Raw genomic sequence first — 21,181 nt, 5'->3', positions numbered from 1 at the left:
AACCCATCACCGAGCTGGGGACTGTGCTTTCCAAACCTTTCCTGTGCCTTATTTTTAAACATACCATTTAACAAAGAATTCGTTAACTCTTCTAAGAGTATCCAAGGTAATGTTTTTTGGATGCCGAACTATCTCTGTGTTTTCAGTGGCCTCTGGATTATATCAGACAAAATATTTCACAGGTGGTGTGGTTTCCAGTCATCGGAATCAGTCCCAGCTGCCTCTTTAAAAATTCATGTTTTAATTTTTCCTTTTCCTTTCAGGTAATCTTGGGCAGGTGATTTTATAAGACATTTAGCACCCAAAGTCTTTGTTTCCCTCTGTAAGAAAAATGTTTTAAAAACGGAAACATTTGAGTATCACTATTAGCTTTATTCACCTAGGGCTTTAAGTTTGATATTCAACTTTTGCGATGTTTAAACACTTGGCCTAAGGTGGGAGGCCGGGTGAGGCTGAACTGTAAGGGCTCCTTTGAAAACAGGGCAGGAATTTAACGAAAGCTTGACAAATCCAAGCCTTCTACGTACATTTGGCAGTTCCTTTCCAAGGAAGTTTTCTCACTGCTGAAATGTTCTTCAGCTGCGTGCGCCTCTCTCTCCCGCAAGGCTGGGCGGTTCCCCCAGGCCCTCACTATGCGATGCTCACTGTGTTTTCCTGTGCTGTCTGTGTTCCAGTCCCCGTCTCCTGGCAGTTCCTCACCCCTGGGTGCAGAGTCTTCGAGCACACCCCTTCATCCCAGTGACCCCACGGAAGCCTCCACAAATAAAGAGGTAGGGTACCGTTTTGTTTCAAAAGCCATCAGCCCGTTATGTCGTATTCTGTTTCTGGTTTGTGCTTTCTCCAGCCTCCAGCAGAGCTGCTGACCCAGATTACCCTGCGGAGAAAAATTCTGATCTCTCCAGCGTGGAATTCGGTGATAAAGCCATGCCATCCAATTTGACAGCCGCTAGCTACAGGTGTCTATTTTAATTCATAAATAAAATGAAAAAGTCACTTCCTCAGGCACACTAGCCACATTTCAAGGGCTCAGTTGCCACACGTGACTAGTGGCTATTGTACTGGAAGCAGAGATTACTGAACATTGCCATGAGTGCAGAAGGTTCTCTTGGACTTGGGACATCAAAAGCTCTGTTTAGCAGCGTCCTTCCTAGAGGTGTTATGAGCCTCAGTGCCATGGCATTACAGTTGCTGTGTGGTTTGGGAAATGGGCTGGTTTCTTAAAACCTGATTTATTTCAGGCCCAAGTGAAATATCTTTCATGACAACAGGATGACTGCTTGTCCTGGCTTACCTGGGGAGGTTCTGGTTCACACCTGTTGTCCCAGCAGTACACCTGGTGAGCACCCCTTCTCACTTTTTAAAGCAGCAGCGCTGTCCACGAGAACTTTCTGTGATTCAGGGAATGTTTTACTTCTGGACTGTCCCATATAGTAGACACTGCCACATGTGCCTAGCAAGCCCTTGAGGTGTGGCTAGTGGCACTGAGGAAATGAATTTTGCATTTTATTCCATTTAAATGAACTTAAATAGCTGTGTGTGGCTAGGGGCTGCTGGACAGTGCAGCCTTAAAGTGTCCCTTTGGACAGCAAATCGTATGGTCACCCTACTGATGGAGGCCATGCTGAGCTCTGGCAGAGAATATTTAAGAGAGAAGATGCTGCTTGCTCCCACCAAGGGTTCCGGGGCTAGAAACGGGCAGGTGTTTTTCCCCTGAGAGGGAACCATTGCCCTCTCCAGCACCTGTTGTCCTTTTACACCTGACTAACTGCTACCCTCACCTACTTAGGACCTAGCATCAGGTAAACACTGGCCTGCACCATCATCTGTGTGTGGGCTCAGCTCATTCTAAATATAGATGCTGCCTAATCAACACTGAGGACATGCGTTAAAGAGCTAAACCACATAATGAATGATTGTCTCATTTTTCCTTCCTTTTGCTAATAATTTTCCATTAAATTCAATGGAAGAAAGCGATCTCCATTTTAACCTGAGTGGCAGATCGCTTCTGAAAGGAGTCTTAGTTAAAATTTACCCTTAAAATATCATTGAATTCACATACGTTTGCCATTAAATATTCATGCAGGGGAGAAGTATTTTCATTAATCTATTTATATTAAACCAAACAAACATAAGGAGACCTTCTCTGAAATGGCGCCAACATTAGAATTTAGATTTGAAATATGCTTTGTCCTTCTCTGGTCTTCATCAGGCCACAGGAACAGGAGTAATGGCTTACAGTTTCTGCTGGCCCTGCATCCTACAACGTCACCGTGTACTTTATTCATAGCACACGAATAGGTAAGAACAAATGGCAAGAAGAAAAGCCACAGTGATAATAACAGTAATGAGAGTTACCATTTCTTGAGCATTTATGGCGTTCAGGCACCAGGCCAAGCAAGTCACATAGTATCTCATTTAATCCTTAAAATACTTCTGCGAGGTAAGAATTAATGTCCTCATTTGTTAGTGGAGGAAGCTGAGAGGTTAAGTAACTTACCTGAGGTCCCAGATCTCACATGTGGTAGGGCCAGGTTTTGAATCCAGATCTCCAGAGAGCCCAGGCTCTTAACACCAGAATCTGCTATCCCTGCGATGAAGAGTACTTGCAGGTCACACACTGAATGGACAAGGTAGCTTGTATGTTATTATTGCAGTTTTCAAGCTTCCAGGCTCTACACATGGTTTATGTGACCTCCTGGAACATCCAAAGATTTGGCCTTTAACTTCTTGAATGTGGCTTTATTAATTCTTGAATGTTAAGGATCAACTAATGTTCATCTCTGTCCACATATGGGAAAACACAGGGCTAATCAGACATCTGAATATTCAGCGTTTGATTATTCATCAGATATAATAAGCAAGTTTCTCATTTGGTACATGTTTCTGCATATCTTTAGAAATAATGATGAAAATCCTCTTTGTGTGCAATAATTAGAGACTCTTTCGTTTCACAAAACTCTTTAAAAAAAAATTTACTACCCCAGAGACTAAAGAAAGCCAGTCATGAGTTCATGAATAGAGAATAAGTGAATGTACCAAATGCCCTCCGTTGTGACTCTAAATAAAACAGCAGCTTTTAGAGCCATAGACTAAAGCAATTCTTTTGTAGCTAAAATCTAAATCTAATAGCCCAAGAAAATATAAATATAAATTGGCTTCTTGGTTGTACCTGGAGGCTAAACCATTTTGATTAGATGAAGTAAAGCCCTCATTGCCCATAGATGCTGAGGGCAAGGACAGGGAAATGGTTGGGGAATAATTATCTAAAAGTCTTTGGCTCTTATGAAGAAGCTAGCTTTCATCCGCATACCATGAAGTTACGGATTTTTTTCCTTAAAGCAACAGAGTTTAAGCCAACAGGCACTCAGCTGGGCCTATCTTCTCACTTGAGTAAATGGAAAGTAAAAGTAATGTGAAGCACCATTGAAATTGGAGTCCTCTTTTCTCCTATCCACATAATCTTGGCTTTCACTAGGTGTGCATCTTTCCATAAATGCATTAGCAGCCAGTAACTTTTCGATCCTGGTGATCTTGTGTCCTTAGTTTCTTTAAAGGTGATCCTTTCTGAAACCAGAAACCCACCCTCTTTGGTGTGAGAAATCATTTCATCCCAGTGAGCACATCTACAGCAGGTTTACTGAGATTGATCTGCATTGTGTATTGTGTGATTAGTGTTGAATTCTTGTCATTGTCCTGGATTGAGTTTAGAGTCTTAAAATGGTTTCTTTGACTGCCTCCAATTTTTCACATAACAATTAACACTAATATTTTTTAGAATGTTGTGCAAATATTAACTAATTAATCATTCCTTAGACATTCCCATCTTCCAAGTGAAGAGCACTGTATAAAGTGCTGTGATATGGAGTTGTTTCCCGTGATATCCCAGCCATCATCCAGGGCCCTTCGGTCTTCAAGTCCACTAGGCACCTCAGAGTATACCATCAATTCAAGTCAACCTACTGAGCAGCTATGTTGTACTAGATAGTCTTGTTCTGAAATGATCACCTAACACCTGGTAGATTGTTAGCAATGAAAATCTTTAGGTTTTCTAAAGATAACCCTTGGCCATGCAAACCCTGATTTTGCCCATTTTAGGGACTCTTGTCTTTTACATTAGCTCTCCACTCTGCTGTAATGCTCTCATCACCCTGCCCTAGACATACCAGCTGCAAATTCTGTCACTGGTTGGAGCAGGAATTAATTACCTATTCTTATTCCACTGAGAGTTAACTCTAGGACATTTGCTTGTGAAAGGAACCAAGTGGTAAGTACTGCTCCTCTGAGAGCTAGCGTTGAAACTGCCATCCAGTCAGGTTCTAGAAGGTTTCTAGCTGATTATATCCACTTCCAAGGATGCTTTGGGAGACTGACCTTTGCTATGAGGTTTTACTTAGTATAAGAAATTCCAGGGTTTTTAAATTACCTCTTTGTTTATTGGGTTCTTATTTTAAGGTAACACAATACTAACTTATGTAATGGATTTTTTTTTTTTTTTATGATATTCTTGTCTGCTTACGTTCTTTTTTTTTTTTATTTATGTATGTATGGCTGTGTTGGGTCTTCGTTTCTGTGCAAGGGCTTTCTCTAGTTGTGGCAAGCGGGGGCCACTCTTGATGGCGGAGCGCGGGCCTCTCACTATCGCGGCCTCTCGTTGCCGAGCACAGGCTCCAGACGCGCAGGCTCAGTAGTTGTGGCTCACGGGCCGAGTTGCTCCGCGGCATGTGGGATCTTCCCAGACCAGGGCTCGAACCCGCGTCCCCTGCATTGGCAGGCAGATTCTCAACCACTGCGCCACCAGGGAAGCCCTGTAATGGATTTTTTAAACTAAAATACATCAGTAAGGGATGAAAGGAAGAGATAAAAACTGTAGCAATCATTTTTATCACAGTTAGAGATCAGTGCAGCAAAGACATAAAGTGGAATAAAATTCTCAAAGGGAATTCTTAATTTTAGCATATAATCATTTCACTGGTGCCTTTACTAATCGGCAGTTTCTCACTTAGACACCCAGATTCTTACGAATACAAATTGAGTCCTTTTTATTGCTATTACTGATTATGAATTTTGGTCCATGGGTTATTTTTTAAGATGACAGACATCTCTCTGATTGTAGAATGTAGGATTTTTAGATTATCTAAAATATGAATGGGTGGTTCTGGGCTTTGGGTAACCTTTAATAATAAATGCATATGTTTATTCACACTTCACTTTTTGTAGCCAAAAATGGTTGACAACTGGTTAATATCTGTCATTGGTGATGTATTTATTTTTCATGTTGCACGGATGGCTGTGTTAATGCATTTTTCATCATGCTTTGCCCTTTTTGAAACCTCTTTGTCTTAATTACAGTCAAGAAAAAGCTTGGCTTCATTCCCAACCTACGTCGAAGGTAAGAGCTGAGAAGGAAATATTGAACACCGAGTCATTCATGAATCTTCTAGCATTTTAGGTATTGGAAGCCCTGGGCTGTAAGACGACAGTGGGGAAAAAAGAGCACAAAGTCACCTATTCTCAGTCTTAAGTCTTAGAATCTTAGACTAAAACAGCAGTAGCCGTGAACCTCTCAAAGACCCTCCTCCCTGCCTTTGCTGATTCTGTCCAGGAGACTCTGAGGCTGGGGTGAGGCTGGGGGCTTTGCCCAGCCTAGAACTGGCCATATTGGATCCAAAACCCAAGTCTCCTTATCTCTAGTCCAGTATACCTCTTGCATCCATCAAGGCCCATTCAAATGGGAATGATGTTTAACTAAGGGAGAAATTTTGCTCTTCATTTAAAAAATTAATAAATAAAAAGACCTTCCCAGTAATTCCCGTCTCTTGCTTGGATGACCTAGTGATAGTAACATTTATCAAGCTCTTTCTTACTGTCTGCCAGGTACTGTTCTAAGCACTTTCTGTGTAATAACTAATTGAATCCTCACGTTGATCTTGTGAAGTGGGTTTTATCATTATCCCCATGTTATGCATGAGAGAACTGAGTCATGCAGGGGGTGAGCAACCTTCCCAAGATCCCACAGTTAGAGTAGCAGAGACAGGCTGGGAACCAGAAGTCTGACTCCACCATTCTCCCTGTAATCAATATCCGATGCAGTGCCTTTGTTTTCTGCCACACAAATGTTGATATTATGCAGGTCCTATGGATTCTGGCAATTTGCTTGTAGTTTGGTGTTCCTGGCAATATCTTGTCACCTAGTTCTGTTGTAAATATATTCCAATGGTTTTTGGTTTCCCTATCTAGTTTCTTTGTTTTAGGTGGTGATTAAGAGAGAATTAAAAACTATGCTACTACTACCATCTTCTTAGAATCCTCCAAAGTAATTTTTTAACGCTAAACAAATTATGTAAATTTTTGTCTAACACCCTCCTCTGACTTCTCAATTCATTTACAATAAAATTACAATTTATTAACCTGAAAAAAAAAATATCTGATGCAGGACTGCCACACATGGTTGTGCAGGTTGTTCACTGCACAAATGTATCCTGTCAACAGGCCTGGTGGGGCCAAAACTCAATCCAGGCTAGACATCCCAGCTTGAGGTCAGGCCACACCACTGGAGCGTGCTACTGATCCTCTACCAGGGAGGATAGCAGATGATTTGGGGGGCAGGGTAGATTGTCATTTCCTTGAAGGAGGATTTTCTGGGGGCCAAAAGATGCCCTGACATCGTGTCTAGCCTTTGGATCCTGTGCATGAACAGTTGGTGTGTTCCACTGCCCAAGAATGAATTACCTGGATTCAGAAACCTTCCTGAACCCTTGGGCCTGAAGCCCAGGACAAGCTCATAGGTTTGGTTGTTACTCAGGTTTCTTTCTTGAGTAACTTGGAAATTATTTCCACCATCTTTGCAAAGCTCCAAAACTCCACAAAAGTACCTCGGGGAGTTTTCAGAAGTTGACTATTTCAGAATAGTCAAAACTATTCTTCATATCCATTCCTCTAGGCCTAGAGATTTTCAAGCTCGGCATTGACATGAGTGTGAAGATATAACGTGTGTGCTCGTTCACCCACAGAGCAACATAAAGGCATCACTGAAAGGGAAAACCTGCAATTCTTTGACTTAGGACCATTATAACTTTAATTTTTTTAACTTTTAAAAAATTAGCACTGAGCCTAAAATGAATTTATGAAATTCGGGCTGTTTTTTGTGAGTGTAATACCGTGACATTTGATTCTAGTCAGTTTCCCCAGAGGATAATTGACATAAGATCATATCTCAAATATATATTTGTTTAGGTCCAATATTTCTGTCTCTTGGCTGCCTGACATTTATACAGTCACTTAAATATTATCTGGATTGCTTTTAAACATATCTGCATATCCATACTCATTATGGTTAAAGAAGGACCCTTTTCAGTAAATAGAGCTAAATCCACTGATGAATATATTGATATTGGAAGTCCCATAGAGAAGATGTTGCATTTTTGTTATTCTTTTAACATTCATTATTTTCACAAAATAAATGGAAGCTTTTTAAAAGTTGCTATTCCAGGTGAGACCTTTTTCTCCTCAATACCAGGCTGTCAGAAATGATTATGTAACATTATAGATCTATCACTGGAATTTATGAGAGAAGACTGATAATCTCTTACTTTTTACAAGGCATAGTGTGGATCCAAACTTGTCCATGCATTATTTTAGTTTGACAGTGCTTCCCTGCTATATACCTAAAGTTGTACATTGTAAATAACCTGCATCCTTCTCACATCTATAAAAGCTTCAGGGTAGGAAGGGTGTAGCTGTTGAGAAGCATGTAAGTGACTGGTGTGTGGTGGAGGCAGCTTTGGCTGTGTACCACTCAGTGTTTATCCAGAATCTTTCTCAGAAAGATTGAGAATCAGAAAACTAACAGGTTTCCTGGCGTAATTACTACACACACGCTTTGTGAAGGCCTTTCCTAAAACATTGTTAAATTTCTTTTTTTCCACCACCAACTTGGTTTTAGGAAAATGAATAGATTACTTTAAGGCTGTATCCTGATAAGTAGCTTATCGTGGGAAGCAGCTGTTTAAGCTCAAGATGAGCTGGATGTGAAAGGATAAAGATAAAAACCATTTCAGATTAGCTCTCCAAGAGGAAAAAGCAAATTGTTTCCATTTCAAGTTATCTAATTTAAGACCCTGAGGTTTTAACAGTGGGTTAAAAAGTATATTTTAGTCTTTCCAAATATGGCATTCAAGCCAAAGAAAATACATATGTTTTCATTGCAGAATTAAAACGCCTTTCTTAGCACATCTGTTGTAAAGTTACATATTATTCCGAAACATGTTTTAATTTCCAGTCGGGTTTACAGGTGATTGTGCTTAGAATCAGATGCCCCCATTTTAAATATTTAAAACTAAGGTTTGATTTAAAAGGCTGGTGAATGAGAACAGAAAATTCCAGTTTTCCTTGGAATTGATATGTACGTGGACACAGGCCGGGAACATTATAGCCTGTAAGTCACCAAGGTTAGCAGCATGAGACCATGGCTTTAGGGTAATGTTACCTCTCTTGCAGATTTCAGGTTAGAGGCTATTTTGGGAATCCAAACATTTGGCAACAAATACTCATTTTTCTGATTTATAAAATTTGTTTCCCCCATTATGGATAAAATAGAAGGGGGCGATATGCATGGGTGGCGAGTAAAGGAACTGCTGTAAAATGAGTTTTTCTACTGCTCACCTAACCATTTGTCCAGCAAACATTTATTTGATACCCACTGGGTGACAGACACTGACTAGACACAGGAGAGCCAGAGATGACTGTGACGTGCTCTTTGTCCCAAAGAGCTCACAGTCTAACAGGCAAAACAACATCTTTTATCACTGAATTTTATGTTTCATGTTTAAATAAATATGCACACTGTTTCTCACAATAAATGGACTGGGTGAAATAAGCTACTCTAAGAAGAAATTGTTCCTGCTATTTGCAAATGAGGGCTGAGTGAAGGTAGACCAGAGAGGTGCTCTCGACTCGCAGGTTGATGTACCTGCTCAGGGGTCTCTGGGACTGGCCCACCTGTGCTGGAGGTGAGCAGCGGGGGAGAGATGGTGTGATCGGGGGTTTAGCGTGGCTTCACTCACCACTGCGGCTCTGTGTGTTACAGTTCCTGGACCTTGTGACCCTGAGGACTTGATCGATGGAATCATTTTTGCTGCCAATTACCTTGGCTCCACCCAGCTTCTCTCAGACAAAACCCCCTCCAAAAACGTGCGCATGATGCAGGCCCAGGAAGCAGTAAGCAGGATCAAGGTGAGGGGGTGCCGTGTGCTCCGAGGGGGGCGGTGGGCACATGTGGGCACCTGAGCCGTCCGTAGTGGTCACCCCACACCTCATGTCCCAAGCTTAGAGGAGAGGAGATTGAGGTGACACGGCAGGCAGTGCTTATACGTGTACCTGCCAACTGTTCTAAATGGAAAAAAAAATTCCAAAGTATGCTGGAGTCCTGATGTATAAATGCTATATAATTTGGTTGTTCGTAATGGCCAGTCTTGAGGAAAAAGTGATAAGCTTTGAAAAGTTGAAAAGATGAGGAAGGATAACATTTTAAGTATTATATTTCCAATATAATATGTGAGAGCTGTATCACTGTATTTCCATGTACAGCTAGAGACCAGTGACTAAAACGTCCGTGATACAGTGTGGTTCAAACTAGCTGTCATTGCATTTGAACCAGTTGATCCTGTTCAAGCTAGATTGAACTGGCTTGCTTCACCTAAAACGAGCCATTTGATCAGATCTCCCCTGGCTAGTCTGAACCAAGTCAGTGCAAGGGTGACTCAGTGCAAACCAGTCATAACCTGTTTGAATCTGTCTTATCAAGATTTAAAAGGAAGGAGCCTGTTTGATCCCTGAAGAAGCACTTTTGTCTAGTTTAAATCATTCACAACTAGTTTGAACCAGCCAGAACTGGTTTGATCCCATGGAAATGCAGAGCTCTAGAATCTCCACCACGATGCTAGTGCCACCTAGAACCATGGACAAGCCAAGGGCGACAAGGACCCTCACGGTGTCATCGTGTAATTCAAGTGCCAGTAAGTGCCACCAGCACCTAGAACCCCTGAGGCCGTTTCCACGTAGAGCCACACGCATCGCATCACCATTGAAATCAGAGCTGGGTGTTTCGAGTGAGTTGGGATATAGGTTATGACTTCCCAGATTTGGTTCTGTCTGGTGTCCATTGGTCAGAATCGACTCCCTCGTCAAGGGACCAGTCCCTTTTTCCTGTCTTCTCTCTCACACATCCCCAAGTTCCATCCTGGGCTTTGTGTGGCGTGTGGAATGAGAATCACGGGTAGAAGGCCATACGTGAGAGTCCTTACTCTCTCCATCAAGGGAAAAATATTTCTTGAGCACTTATGTGTGCAAGGCTGTGCAAGGGTCTCCTGAGGGAGGGAAAACAGTGATTTATAAAGTGAGATCCTTACCCTCAAGCTCCGCAGCACAAATGAGAAGTGAATCAAGCCAGCGCATGTGCAGGGGGTGCCAGAGGAGGAGAGAGGGGTGTCAGGTACTAAGGGCCACAGGAGTGCGGAGAGACCTTGAGAGATGAGATGCTGCCTGAAAGCCCAAGGGAGGGGAGAGCAGCAACCACGGAGGTCACAGAGGTCACACAGCAGGGGCCGTGCTTCTGGTCCTCCGGTCGGGGCTGATTCCCATCTTATTCACATGCCCAGGTTGTGCTATGCCCTGGATGTTAAACAAGGTCAGCGCTGGCCCTTCCCTTCACTGCCCATCACAGCACAGTAAGCCCACACTGCAGCTTTCGATAATATTATCGACATTTTAGGAATTAAGATGTATAAGCCAGAGTAATTTACAGCTACATCTTACCCCCAGAGATGCGTCTTATCCTGCGACTCCCAACAAGACAACTCCCTGACAATGTATCAAGCTGACCTTCCTGCCCTCCGCATCTTTCAGACTCGATAATGCTGCTGGTAGAACATCAGGTTCCCGTTGAGCTGCCCATTCAAGCTTGGCCTGATTCTTTTTCACTGTCTCCGTTATCATAAAGAGGTGACATTAATACCCACAGATGTCCCCACAGCCTTCTCCATCTTAATTTAGTACCTCCCAGGCACAACGTTCAGAACAAGAACGCACAAACCTCTCTGAGAGAACAAGCTGCTTTTCAGGCATTGTCCTGCCTTATTTCATACACAGCAGAGAACTTCAAACACATAGTCTTTAGGGACGTACTTCTGACCCCTCCTATCCCACAGTTTCCGAACATGTTATGATTTTGTTACATTAACATTTGCTAAGTAACCCCCAGGGTGCCAGATGGTGAGCAAAACACCACAAGAGAACTTGAGATAGAGAAGTTTATGACTCACAGGTCCTGGGGGAAGTACCTGCACACCTGGAGGGGCCACGTGGGGAGGTCAAGGCAGGACCTGGGCACAAGCCTTTCTTTTTTGGGGTCTGTGGGTGGAATGCTTTGAGGTTCCCAGACTAAGGCCGGATTGTTCACTTCAAACCAAAATGGGGTTTTGGTGAGCTCCATGGGGGTCTTACCTAAGGGGCGCCAACGGGGAAGGCCCTGGGAGGCAGGGGGAGACTTGTTCACAAGGGCCATCGAGGGGGTCCTTTCAGGAGCTTACATTTGCATGTGACTCTGCGGGCTGCTCTCCACAGCATTTGCTTGCATGAAGGAGCCAATGTCATTTTAAGGCCCACGCAGGCTGCTTGGCCAAACCGAATGGATGCTGAGGCAGTAATACCATGGAGTAACTTAGCTGAACTGAACTCTTAACCCAGTACTTAGTTTCCCAGGTTAATGGTACTGTTAGCTCCCCCAGGGTCAGTGGGCGTGCAAGGACCCGGCATGGTTCTCTGACAGACGGGGACCCCCTGTCAGAGAACCATGTGTTTGGAAATGGGGTGGTGCTTTTGGTTGTCACAGTGTCTGGGACATTTATATTGGCATTAGTGGCCAGAACCAGAGGTACTGGATACCCTGTAATGTCCAGAACGGAACCACATGAGAAAGATTTATCTCCTCCAGAATGCCAGAGCACTTCCCTGTCAAGGAACACTACCAGGGCCCGTTCAGATGAATCCTCCAGAAGAAAGCAACAGTCCTCCCCCAAACAGTACTGAAGACCCCTGAGACCAAAGACTGCATGTTGCTTTTAGATGAGTTTTTCCTAGGTTCTGTTTACTGGCCTCCTGACAGGTCCCCTTGACTCCTACAGCTAGAGTCTCTCTGTCTTTCCCCTGCCCTGTGGCACATATGTGTACTCAGTGACCTTGAGGGGAGAACAGGCACAGACACGTCACCTGAACACAGAGCAGCGCTTAGGAAAGACGCCGCATCCCAGTACCAGATCCTGCCCAGTGCCAAGTGTTCTGTGCATTTTCTGATTTCCACAGTGGTTTCTGACAGTGTGTTTTCCCCTTCTTTAAAGTGCAGCTCCCTAATGAAAAACCAGAAAGCTTACTTTGAATCTTCAAAGGATTGGTATCCAGAAGTTCCACAGGTCATTTGAACAAAAAATTAGATGGCTTTGTCGATCAGAACAGGCAAGACAGAGGCTCTCTGATTATAAATCCATTTTAGACCTGCCTAGAGCATAGAAGGCATTTGGAAAACGTGTATTTATTTTTACAGCAAATTACTCTAGTGTGAGGAATTCATTATAGAGTAGTAAGATTAAATGGTTGCGTTTCATTTATGAGTATCGTTTCACAATGTGCTTCTTGCATCTGAAGGAACTGTTGCCTAACATTAAATATTTTCTGCCTCATGTTCCTTTTACATCCATTTAAATGCCTGTCAGATTGTTTGCCTTCACACCCAGCCTGACGCTTTTTCAAATTGTAAGTGGAGAAGGCTGCGTCTAGAACCCATGGTTTATCTCCACGCCCCCTAGAAAGTTACCGTCAGGATCGTGCACAGAGACTGCATTGCGTGCACATGGAACCGAGGGGCCGAGAGCATTTCTCCAGATCACTCGGGTGGTCTCAAGGGGAGCGTGCACTGCGGTGCCCACACAAGCTCCCTTCTCTGAGGGAGGTGGTGCCGCGCTTCTTCCTAAAGAGAGGCTGCCCTTTGAGGAATGAGTTACTCTGGGCCACCTCTACAGAGACGCAGAACAGAATGGGGCTACAGAGTTTATAGCCACGTCCATCCAGGAAGGAAGGGGGAAAAACGCTCTGTGGATGTACTTGGAAATCCATTCAGTCATAACCTCACCACAAACTGATGAGTAATTCCTGGCTTGGTGCTCTCACCTGCACAGAGACGGAGGCGTTTCCTCCTTTCTTTTTCCGATTCCTTCTTCCCTTCCTCCCCGCAGGGATCCCATCTTGCCCCTCTCTTTCCTCGGCCTGCGTTGTTTGTTTGACCTGATGTGGATGCCAGTGAGACCTACCTCACCAGGAGTCCAGCTGTGGCTGTGTGTTCTTGGTGCTTTCTTTCTGAGCAAGCACTGAACCTGACGTTTGGGTTTCCATTTCAAAGCAGGCTTTAATTTCTGGTCTTTCCGTCAATTACATGGTGCCTGTCACTCACATAGCACCAACTGTGGACTGGAATTGAATAATGATACTGAATTTACACTTGGAGTCTTAAGAATTATGATTTTCCACATTTAACAAAGAATTTATAGGTTTATTTGCCAAAATGGGAGGCGAATTTGGAGTTGTGGTTTGGCTAGATATGAATTTGGCTCAAAAAGCAAACTGTCCCTATGCAGGATCCTGTGATAGGCATCTTAGGAGATAAAAATCAACCAATTCCTTGACCTTGAGAAACATGCATTTTAATAAGGAAGCCAAGAAGAGTATTTAGGTAACAGTAATACAAGGCAGGCTGAGGAATCTGAAATTAAAAGACATTTCCATCTACCAAAATGTAAGAAATAAGGTGCATCTGAATGCAATAGCAGAATTACAGGACATCTGCCATTTTTTTTAAGTTTTTTTTTTTTTTCATCTTTGCACCCTCCCTAATATATTCTTTCTGCCTTTGTTCCTAATTTTTGAGAAGTAGTAATATCCTTCCAGGAAGCTTCCCATATGATTTAGAAATGCATTAGAGCAATGGTCCTCAAAGTGGGACCTGGGAATTTGTTAGAAATGCAGATTCTCAGGCCCCACCCTAGTCAGAAACTCATGGGGGTAGAGACCAGGAATCTGTTTTCATAAGCCCTCCAGGAGACTGTGATGTATGCTATAGTTTGGGAGCCACTGCCTGAGAGAAGGGTGGATCATCCAGCCTGAAGGAGCCTCTGTTCTCCAGCTGTGCTCTGCATGTTCCAGTCAAGCCGAGTGCTTCTCGCTGCTGGGGTTCCATTGGCAAATAAGCGCAAGAAACGCTGCCAAACAGATCTTTTTTGGGTATTTGCCACATGTGTTTTCCTATTAAAGGCTCTGAGAAGTCCTGTACTGAGGAAATTTAATTCAGTGTGTTTAACCAGAAGCTTCCACAATTACTTGAACGCAGAATACATTATCGCTGTGGTGGTACCTGATAGTCTTGTTGCTAGGATTCTTTTCAACATGTTTTAGGGAAAACTTCTGGAGAGAGCTTTGCCCTACATGCTGTCAGTATCAAAAGTGCCCTATGCAGAGACAGCCCCCGGCCCCAGCCCAGGGTGGGAATCCTGCCTTAACCCGACCTAGAGAACCAAACGGGAAGCCAGTGCAGCTAGCTCACTCGCCTCCCTTCCTCTCACTACATCTCCGTGCTTCGTTCCACCCTCATTCCCACTTCATTCTCTGCTCTTCAGCCGGAAGACGGGGTGATGTGCTAGATTCTGCCTGAGCCGTAGAAACTGCTTCATGTCCATGCAGAGTGTGGTGTGTTTGTCTCCATTTTCTTTCTCCATTTGTGAAGCTCACAAATGGCGTTTTGATATTTTTTGGTCCATGCATTTTTGTAAGAAGCATGCATTATCAAATATTATTCTGTCTTTACTAGCCTGCCCCAAAAGATCAGATTTGTCCATTCTTTTATAGAGAGATTTTCTTTAAGCGTTAAAAATTATGATTTAATTGTAGAATGAAAATTTCTATCAGTGTAGCGTTGTCTAAGCCATCTGATTTCCCATCTGACTTGAAGTCTGTGGTTGATAAAGACGATATTGACACTGGTAGCAGACCCTTCACGTACATTATCTCATTTACTCCTCCAAATGGAGGGGGTGGGGAATCCTGTGAGGTAGGTATCATTAACCCCATTTTACAGACAGCCTTAGAAGTTTATAGATGAGAAACTTGTCCAGATGGCACAGTAGCAATTTGGAATATGGAGTGAGATTTCCAGGGTTTGAATATCTCTTCTGCCACTTAATAGCTGTGTGACCTTGGGCAAGTTAATTAGCCTCTCTGTGCCTCAGTTTCCTCTCCTGAAAGATGAGGATAACGTAGCGCCTACCTCACAGGGTTGTTGTAAGCTTTCACATTGGTACACATGAAATGCTTAGAAGGATACTGGGCATATACCAAGTGCTCACTGAATGTCAGCTGGGGAAAGAAAAGCTAGAATAGCCAGGAGGATCCCCGGCATAACTAAACTTAAAGAGTCTTAATAACAGCAGATACCCAGTACACATTGCAGATCGAGTGATAGGATGGACGGTGCTGCAGTATGTCCTGTGCACCACAGCCTGCTGGCGGTAAGCCATAATCAGTCTCATGAAACACAAGGATTTAAATGGATGTTGTCACTCCCTGCTTCAAGATGCATGCTGGCCTTAAGGCTCTCTTAGACCTTTCTCTGCTGTTCCAGCTTCTCATTCTGACCCCAACCCCATCATCATTTCCAATGTTATGTCTAAATTTTTAATTTGTTTCAGGGCACTTGAATATCATAAGCGATTTAAAGGTGGTGTCACTCTAAGTGCATAAAATATTTTTAACTTCATAAAAATTGTCTCAGAATGCCTTTCATGAAACTCAGTTTGCCTTTCGGATTCTCTTCCTCAGCACCCATTCCAGTAAAAAACAGAATGTGGGCATTCCATTGGTGGCAGACTTACTTTCCTTTGAAAAGGGCCCTTTCAGATCACTCTTCCTGAGAGTGAAGAATTTTGACCAATAGCTATTAGGTTTTGGTATCAAAAATAATGGGAATTTATATATTACTGCCGTATCATTCAGGGGAGGTAGTAGAAGACAAACGGATGTTAGGATCTCACAGCAGTTGTTTATCTTGAGGATTATAACTGGTGCAGATCAGAGCATCCCTGGCCGAACTCTGAGATTCCACCCAGGAATCTCCGCGGCACAGCATCAGCACAGGGCCACTCCTCAGATGGGCAAGTATTTCCACCGTCATGAACAGTGGGTTAGGATGATGCTTGCAGTTGCTGCCTTCAGACTCTCCCAGAGTAGGCTGTTCACCACGAACTCATGACCACCAGTACAAGCTGTGGGGTGGCTCTGTGGGAGTGGGGCTGCCCTAGTCTCCTGGGTGCACCAAGATTAGCTATTTGGTGTTTGGATAGCTGACTCATCCAGTTTCTCCCCGATGAGGTAGTACAGACAACACATTTAGTCACTAATGAAATAGTGACATGCTGCTGAGAGCAAGAGCTTTCCCACCAGGTGAGTACCAAGGATGTGAGGGAGCAGCTCTTCCTGTACCCCACCCCCATCCCCACAGCAGTTACATGGTTTGGCCATTGACTCACCATCGTTTGAGCAAGTTCTGTGTATATGTACCAAGCCCTACCAAAGCCAAGAGATTGCGCCCTGACATAGGCAGATTATAATCATCTAACATCATAATCATATAAGAGCAAACGCAAATAGAGTGCTTATAAGGCACCAGGCACCGTTCTGAGAGCATTGTATATACAGTTGACCCTTGGACAGCACAGGTCCACTTATATGCGGATTTTTTTCAGTAGTAAATACTACAGTACTATATGTTCCAAGACTGGTTGAATCTGTGATTGGTTGAATCCGAGGATGTGGAACTGTAGATACAGAGGAACCGAACTGCATATGCAGAGGGCCAACCGACTGTAAGTTATATGCAGATTTTTGACCCTGCGGTGGTTTTGGCACCCCTAACGCACACATTGTTCTCAAGAGTCAACTGTATTCGTTTTATCCTCAAAACAGCCTTATGAAGTAGATACTGTTTTTACCCTCATTTTACAGTTGAGGAAACTGAAGCACAGAGACATTAAGTGGCTTGTTCCAAGTCACACAACTAGTAGGTAGCAGAGCCAGAATTCAGTTTTAGACAGTCTGGCCTCTGAGTTTCTATTTTTATCAACTATTCTATCTTGAATAAATATTACATCCGTTTCTAGTTAGGTATAGGCTCTATTAATGTTACACAAGTTTAAGGCAAGAAGTATTACTAGAGATAAAGAAGGAGAACAATTCAGAAATCAGTAACAAAAAGATAACTAGGAAATCTTCAAATATATTAAAATTAAGAAGAACACAGTTCTAAATAATGTTCAAAGAAGAAATCACAGTGGACATTAGAAAGTGTTTTGAATGAAATGATAATTAAATTGCAACATCAAAATTTGTGGGATATTGCTAAAGCAGAGATTAGAGGAGGCTCATAGTTTTATATAAATATATCAAGAACGAAAAAAGTTTGAAAATCCATACTTTAAGTTTTCATCTTAAGCTAGGAAAAAAATTGGCAAACTAAACCCGAAGAAAGAAGAAGGGATAAAGATACAGGCTGAAATCAGTGAAATAGAACACAGGCATACAATAAAGGAAATCAACAGAATCAAAAGTTGGTTCTTTGAAAACATCAATTGCAGTGAAGTATAAGAAGCACCTCAATTACATGTCCTTCCTACTACTGCCCCCGGCAGCTACTAAATTCTGATTTAGGAAATCAATAATAGAGTGGGATTTTTTTAAGCCAGTCCTCCTCCCACAGAAATGCTTTATACCCCTGTCAATATTAGTTTGTTGATTCCCTTTTCAACTGAGTCTCTGCAAATTCTTTTCTAACTGTTCTCCTGTCTCTGTTTGTTCCATGCTAAGCAGATGGCCCAGAAATTAGCCAAAAGCAGGAAGAAGGTGCAGTACAAACAACTTCATCAGCTTGGTGTTATGCCTGTTTTGTTTTGTTTTTTTCATTTATTTACGTTTTGCCTTTTTACTTATTTCGCGTTTTTGTTTTCTGCATCCAGCAAGTTTTTGTTCAGATTTCTTTTTGAACCGCCCCATAAGCCAACGTTTCTCAAAACTCAGTTGCCCAAAGCGGCTGTTTTCTGTTGCTCATTAGTCATCTCACTCCAGAGGAATGACAGGGAGCAGATTGGGGATGCTGAAGGGATCCTGCAGGCGTGTGCAAGTGCCCACCATTCAGGAGCATTCACGTGGCAGGGACCTGGGTCTGCTCAATTCTAGTCATGTTTGATTTGTGGATTTGTCAGATTGCTGGATGCAAAAAAGAAAACTCGCTAATAACCACATGTGTGCAGAGTCAAGCCCTAAGTCAGACTAATGTGCTTTTTTGGTTGTGAAGCTTCTAGGTGCTTATAAGCTACCCATGGGACACTGAGGCATTGGGGCTCGCTCTTATTGGGGTGGCTTCAGGAGTGGGTACTGCTTGTGTGGTGTGTGGTGTGTGGGAACACGAAGACCCTCTTACCACAACTGCCTTTTTTGCACCTGCTGTAAGCATTGTCCCCCATCACTTGAGCAGGAGCAAACTCTGACTTCTCCAAGGTCCTGGGGATATGAGTCAGTTGCCCTTGTTCCTTCAATCTTTTGGTCTCTGAAACCCTTGCAGACAGTGCCATTCACGATCATTGTTCATGGAGTCAGATCTACTACAGTTACTGCTTCCATGGCGGAAGAAGCAAGGAGGGGTCCGCATTTCTCCCTGTAACCTGGAGATGCTCACTCCCGTCCCCGTGTCATCCTCTGTGTGGTCCCTCCAGCTTTGGCAGTCTAGTTCTGAAGTCTGCATCGCTGTTCTGGTGACTGTGTCTCAATGCCTCTGTGTATGAGCTAACCTTGTTCGCACGCACCTGGGTCAGAGTAACGTATTGAGCTTTCCCTTGGTGCATTTTCTTTCTCAGGCTCCTGAAGGTGAGTCTCAGCCAATGACTGAAGTGGATCTCTTCATTTCTACCCAGAGAATCAAAGTATTGAACGCCGACACGCAGGTATTAACTGGCTCCCACCTTCCTCGGGGGTGAAGCTTAGCATGACAACTAGGAGGCTGTGCCCTTGTCTGTAGAGCAGCTGTCCCCAGATGCTGGCTTCCACACAAGCTAGAAGGTTGTGTATGCAGTGCCTGCTGCCGGGCTGGGGGATGGGGGATGGGAAGGGACTTGGTAGGGAGGACTGGGGCTCTTAAAGATCAAAGGAAAAAATAAGCCTTGGATATTGTTTGCTAATAATTCTCATAAGTTTTTATCAGAAGATTCATGAACAAACTAGCCTTTTAAGAAATTTTGTTTAGAATCACACACACACACACACAATACAATCATCCAATCATCACATGCAGATTTTTTATTTTTTAATTTCCCCACCAGAGATTCTACTGGTTGTAAAATGATTGAAATTCCTTTTCACATACTACAGACCACTTCCTGCTCTGGGTTATCACAAGCCAAGGGAATTTCTCCCAGGCCTGGGTGGGTGCATGTAAATCTGCCAACAGGGTGTTTGCAGCGAGCTCCCACGTGTGGACCGCACTTGGCTGGGCTGTGGGGTGGCAGGCTGTCTCATGGGTCATTAGATGCCGCACTGGACATACCATCCTCTCCCTGCTGCCTTCCAGGAGACAATGATGGACCACCCTCTGAGGACCATTTCCTACATTGCAGACATCGGGAACATCGTTGTGCTGATGGCCCGCAGGCGGATGCCCCGCTCCAACTCCCAGGAGAACGTGGAAGCCTCCCACCCATCCCAGGATGGAAAAAGGCAGTACAAGATGATCTGCCACGTCTTTGAATCTGAGGACGTAAGGGCGGCCTCCCTTCCATGTGATCTGGGCTGCCCTTGGGTGGCCAGGTTCCCTCTAGTTCTCAGGACCTTAATCATATGTGAGACAAATACTTACTGAGCACTTATTATGTGTCAAGCACTGTTCTAGTGCTAGGGATATAAGGCGGAGTAAAATAGACAAGATACTCATTGTAAAGGTTGTAGAGAGACAGAAAATAAATAGATAAATATACTTAATATAAAGTTAGGTAGTGGAAGGTTTGATAGGGAAAAACTAGGTCAAGGGATAGAGGGGCCAGGGACTATTTCAGGTAGAGTGATGAACAAAGTCCTTTCTGAGGTGACATTTGAGCAGAGACCTGAGTAGAGTTGAGAGTGAGGAAAGAGCAGGTGCAAAGGCCCTGAGACAGGGGCCTGCTGATAGAGGTTGAGGAAAGGCAAGGAGGCAAGCCACTAGAGAGGCCAGAAGGGTGGGAAGAATTCAGCCAGGCCCACAGGGGCCCGAACAGGTCTCACCTGGCCACTAGGGCATTTGGGGAGAGCAGTTCTTGGACGTGCAGGACTGCCTTTCCTAACAGGAAAGTTAGCGTCCCTGACCCTACCCACCAAATGGCAAGAGCACCAGCCCCCCACTCCTTAGCAAGACCAGTTGCTCCTCCGGTCACAAAGCCAGTGATCCCTAACACCCATCTCTCCAGGTGATAACGTCAGCAGAGGAAATCAGTGTACAACAGAGGTGGGGCCCATTCTTCCATTCAGCTGTCCTACCCAGTTGTCCCTAGAACTGCCGGCGAGAACACCAGGCTTCAAGCTGTGTTAGCATCATGCTTCTCCCAAAGCTCGACAGGGCTTGGAAACTCCCTCTGGGCCCTTTTTTTTTTTTTCTGGCCAAGCCATGAGACTTGCGGGATCTTAGTTCCCCGACCAGGGATTGAATCCGGGTCCTCAGCAGTGAAAGCACAGAGTCCTAACCACTGGACCACCGGGGAATTCCCCCCATGATGGTTTTGAACTACAGAGCCTGCCCCAGAGGGCCGTGTTGGTGCTGTTGACTGGTCTAACTTTTCCTCCTGCCACAGTGGAATAAGCTGTATTTCTCATATTGAGCAGGGAGCCCTTATATACTTAAAGAAAATTGCCTACGGTAGCCTTGGCTCCTTAGAAGGGGCCATTTTTCTCCAGAAGAGTGTTCATCCAGCTGCTTTAAATGGCCTTCCTCTGAGAAGTTAGGAGTCTGAGGGGAGCTGCTTTTCTCCAGGGAAACAGAGCTGACATGGCCACAGACAGGAGGAGACGCTTA

General features: G+C 43.9%; 1 protein-coding gene across 2 annotated transcripts in view; it reads left to right on the top strand.

Moving 5' to 3' along the window:
* The window catches only part of APBA1 (amyloid beta precursor protein binding family A member 1), a 240,165-nt gene that overhangs the window by 201,232 nt on the left and 17,752 nt on the right, over window positions 1-21,181 (top strand). The window contains exons 3-8 of one of the 2 annotated variants that reach the window (XM_057549371.1): window positions 675-770; window positions 5,350-5,389; window positions 9,086-9,231; window positions 17,959-17,991; window positions 19,002-19,088; window positions 19,712-19,897. In XM_057549371.1, the coding sequence (XP_057405354.1) occupies window positions 675-770; window positions 5,350-5,389; window positions 9,086-9,231; window positions 17,959-17,991; window positions 19,002-19,088; window positions 19,712-19,897 (588 nt within the window). The remainder of the gene's footprint in view (window positions 1-674; window positions 771-5,349; window positions 5,390-9,085; window positions 9,232-17,958; window positions 17,992-19,001; window positions 19,089-19,711; window positions 19,898-21,181) is intronic. The other variant, XM_057549372.1, reaches the window with a different exon arrangement.

The sequence above is a fragment of the Balaenoptera acutorostrata genome, chromosome 6 (genome assembly GCF_949987535.1).
Source record: "Balaenoptera acutorostrata chromosome 6, mBalAcu1.1, whole genome shotgun sequence".
Lineage (NCBI taxonomy): Eukaryota > Metazoa > Chordata > Mammalia > Artiodactyla > Balaenopteridae > Balaenoptera > Balaenoptera acutorostrata.
The sequence above is the reverse complement of the archived record's forward strand: the minus strand, read 5'-3'. Positions and strand labels throughout refer to the sequence as shown.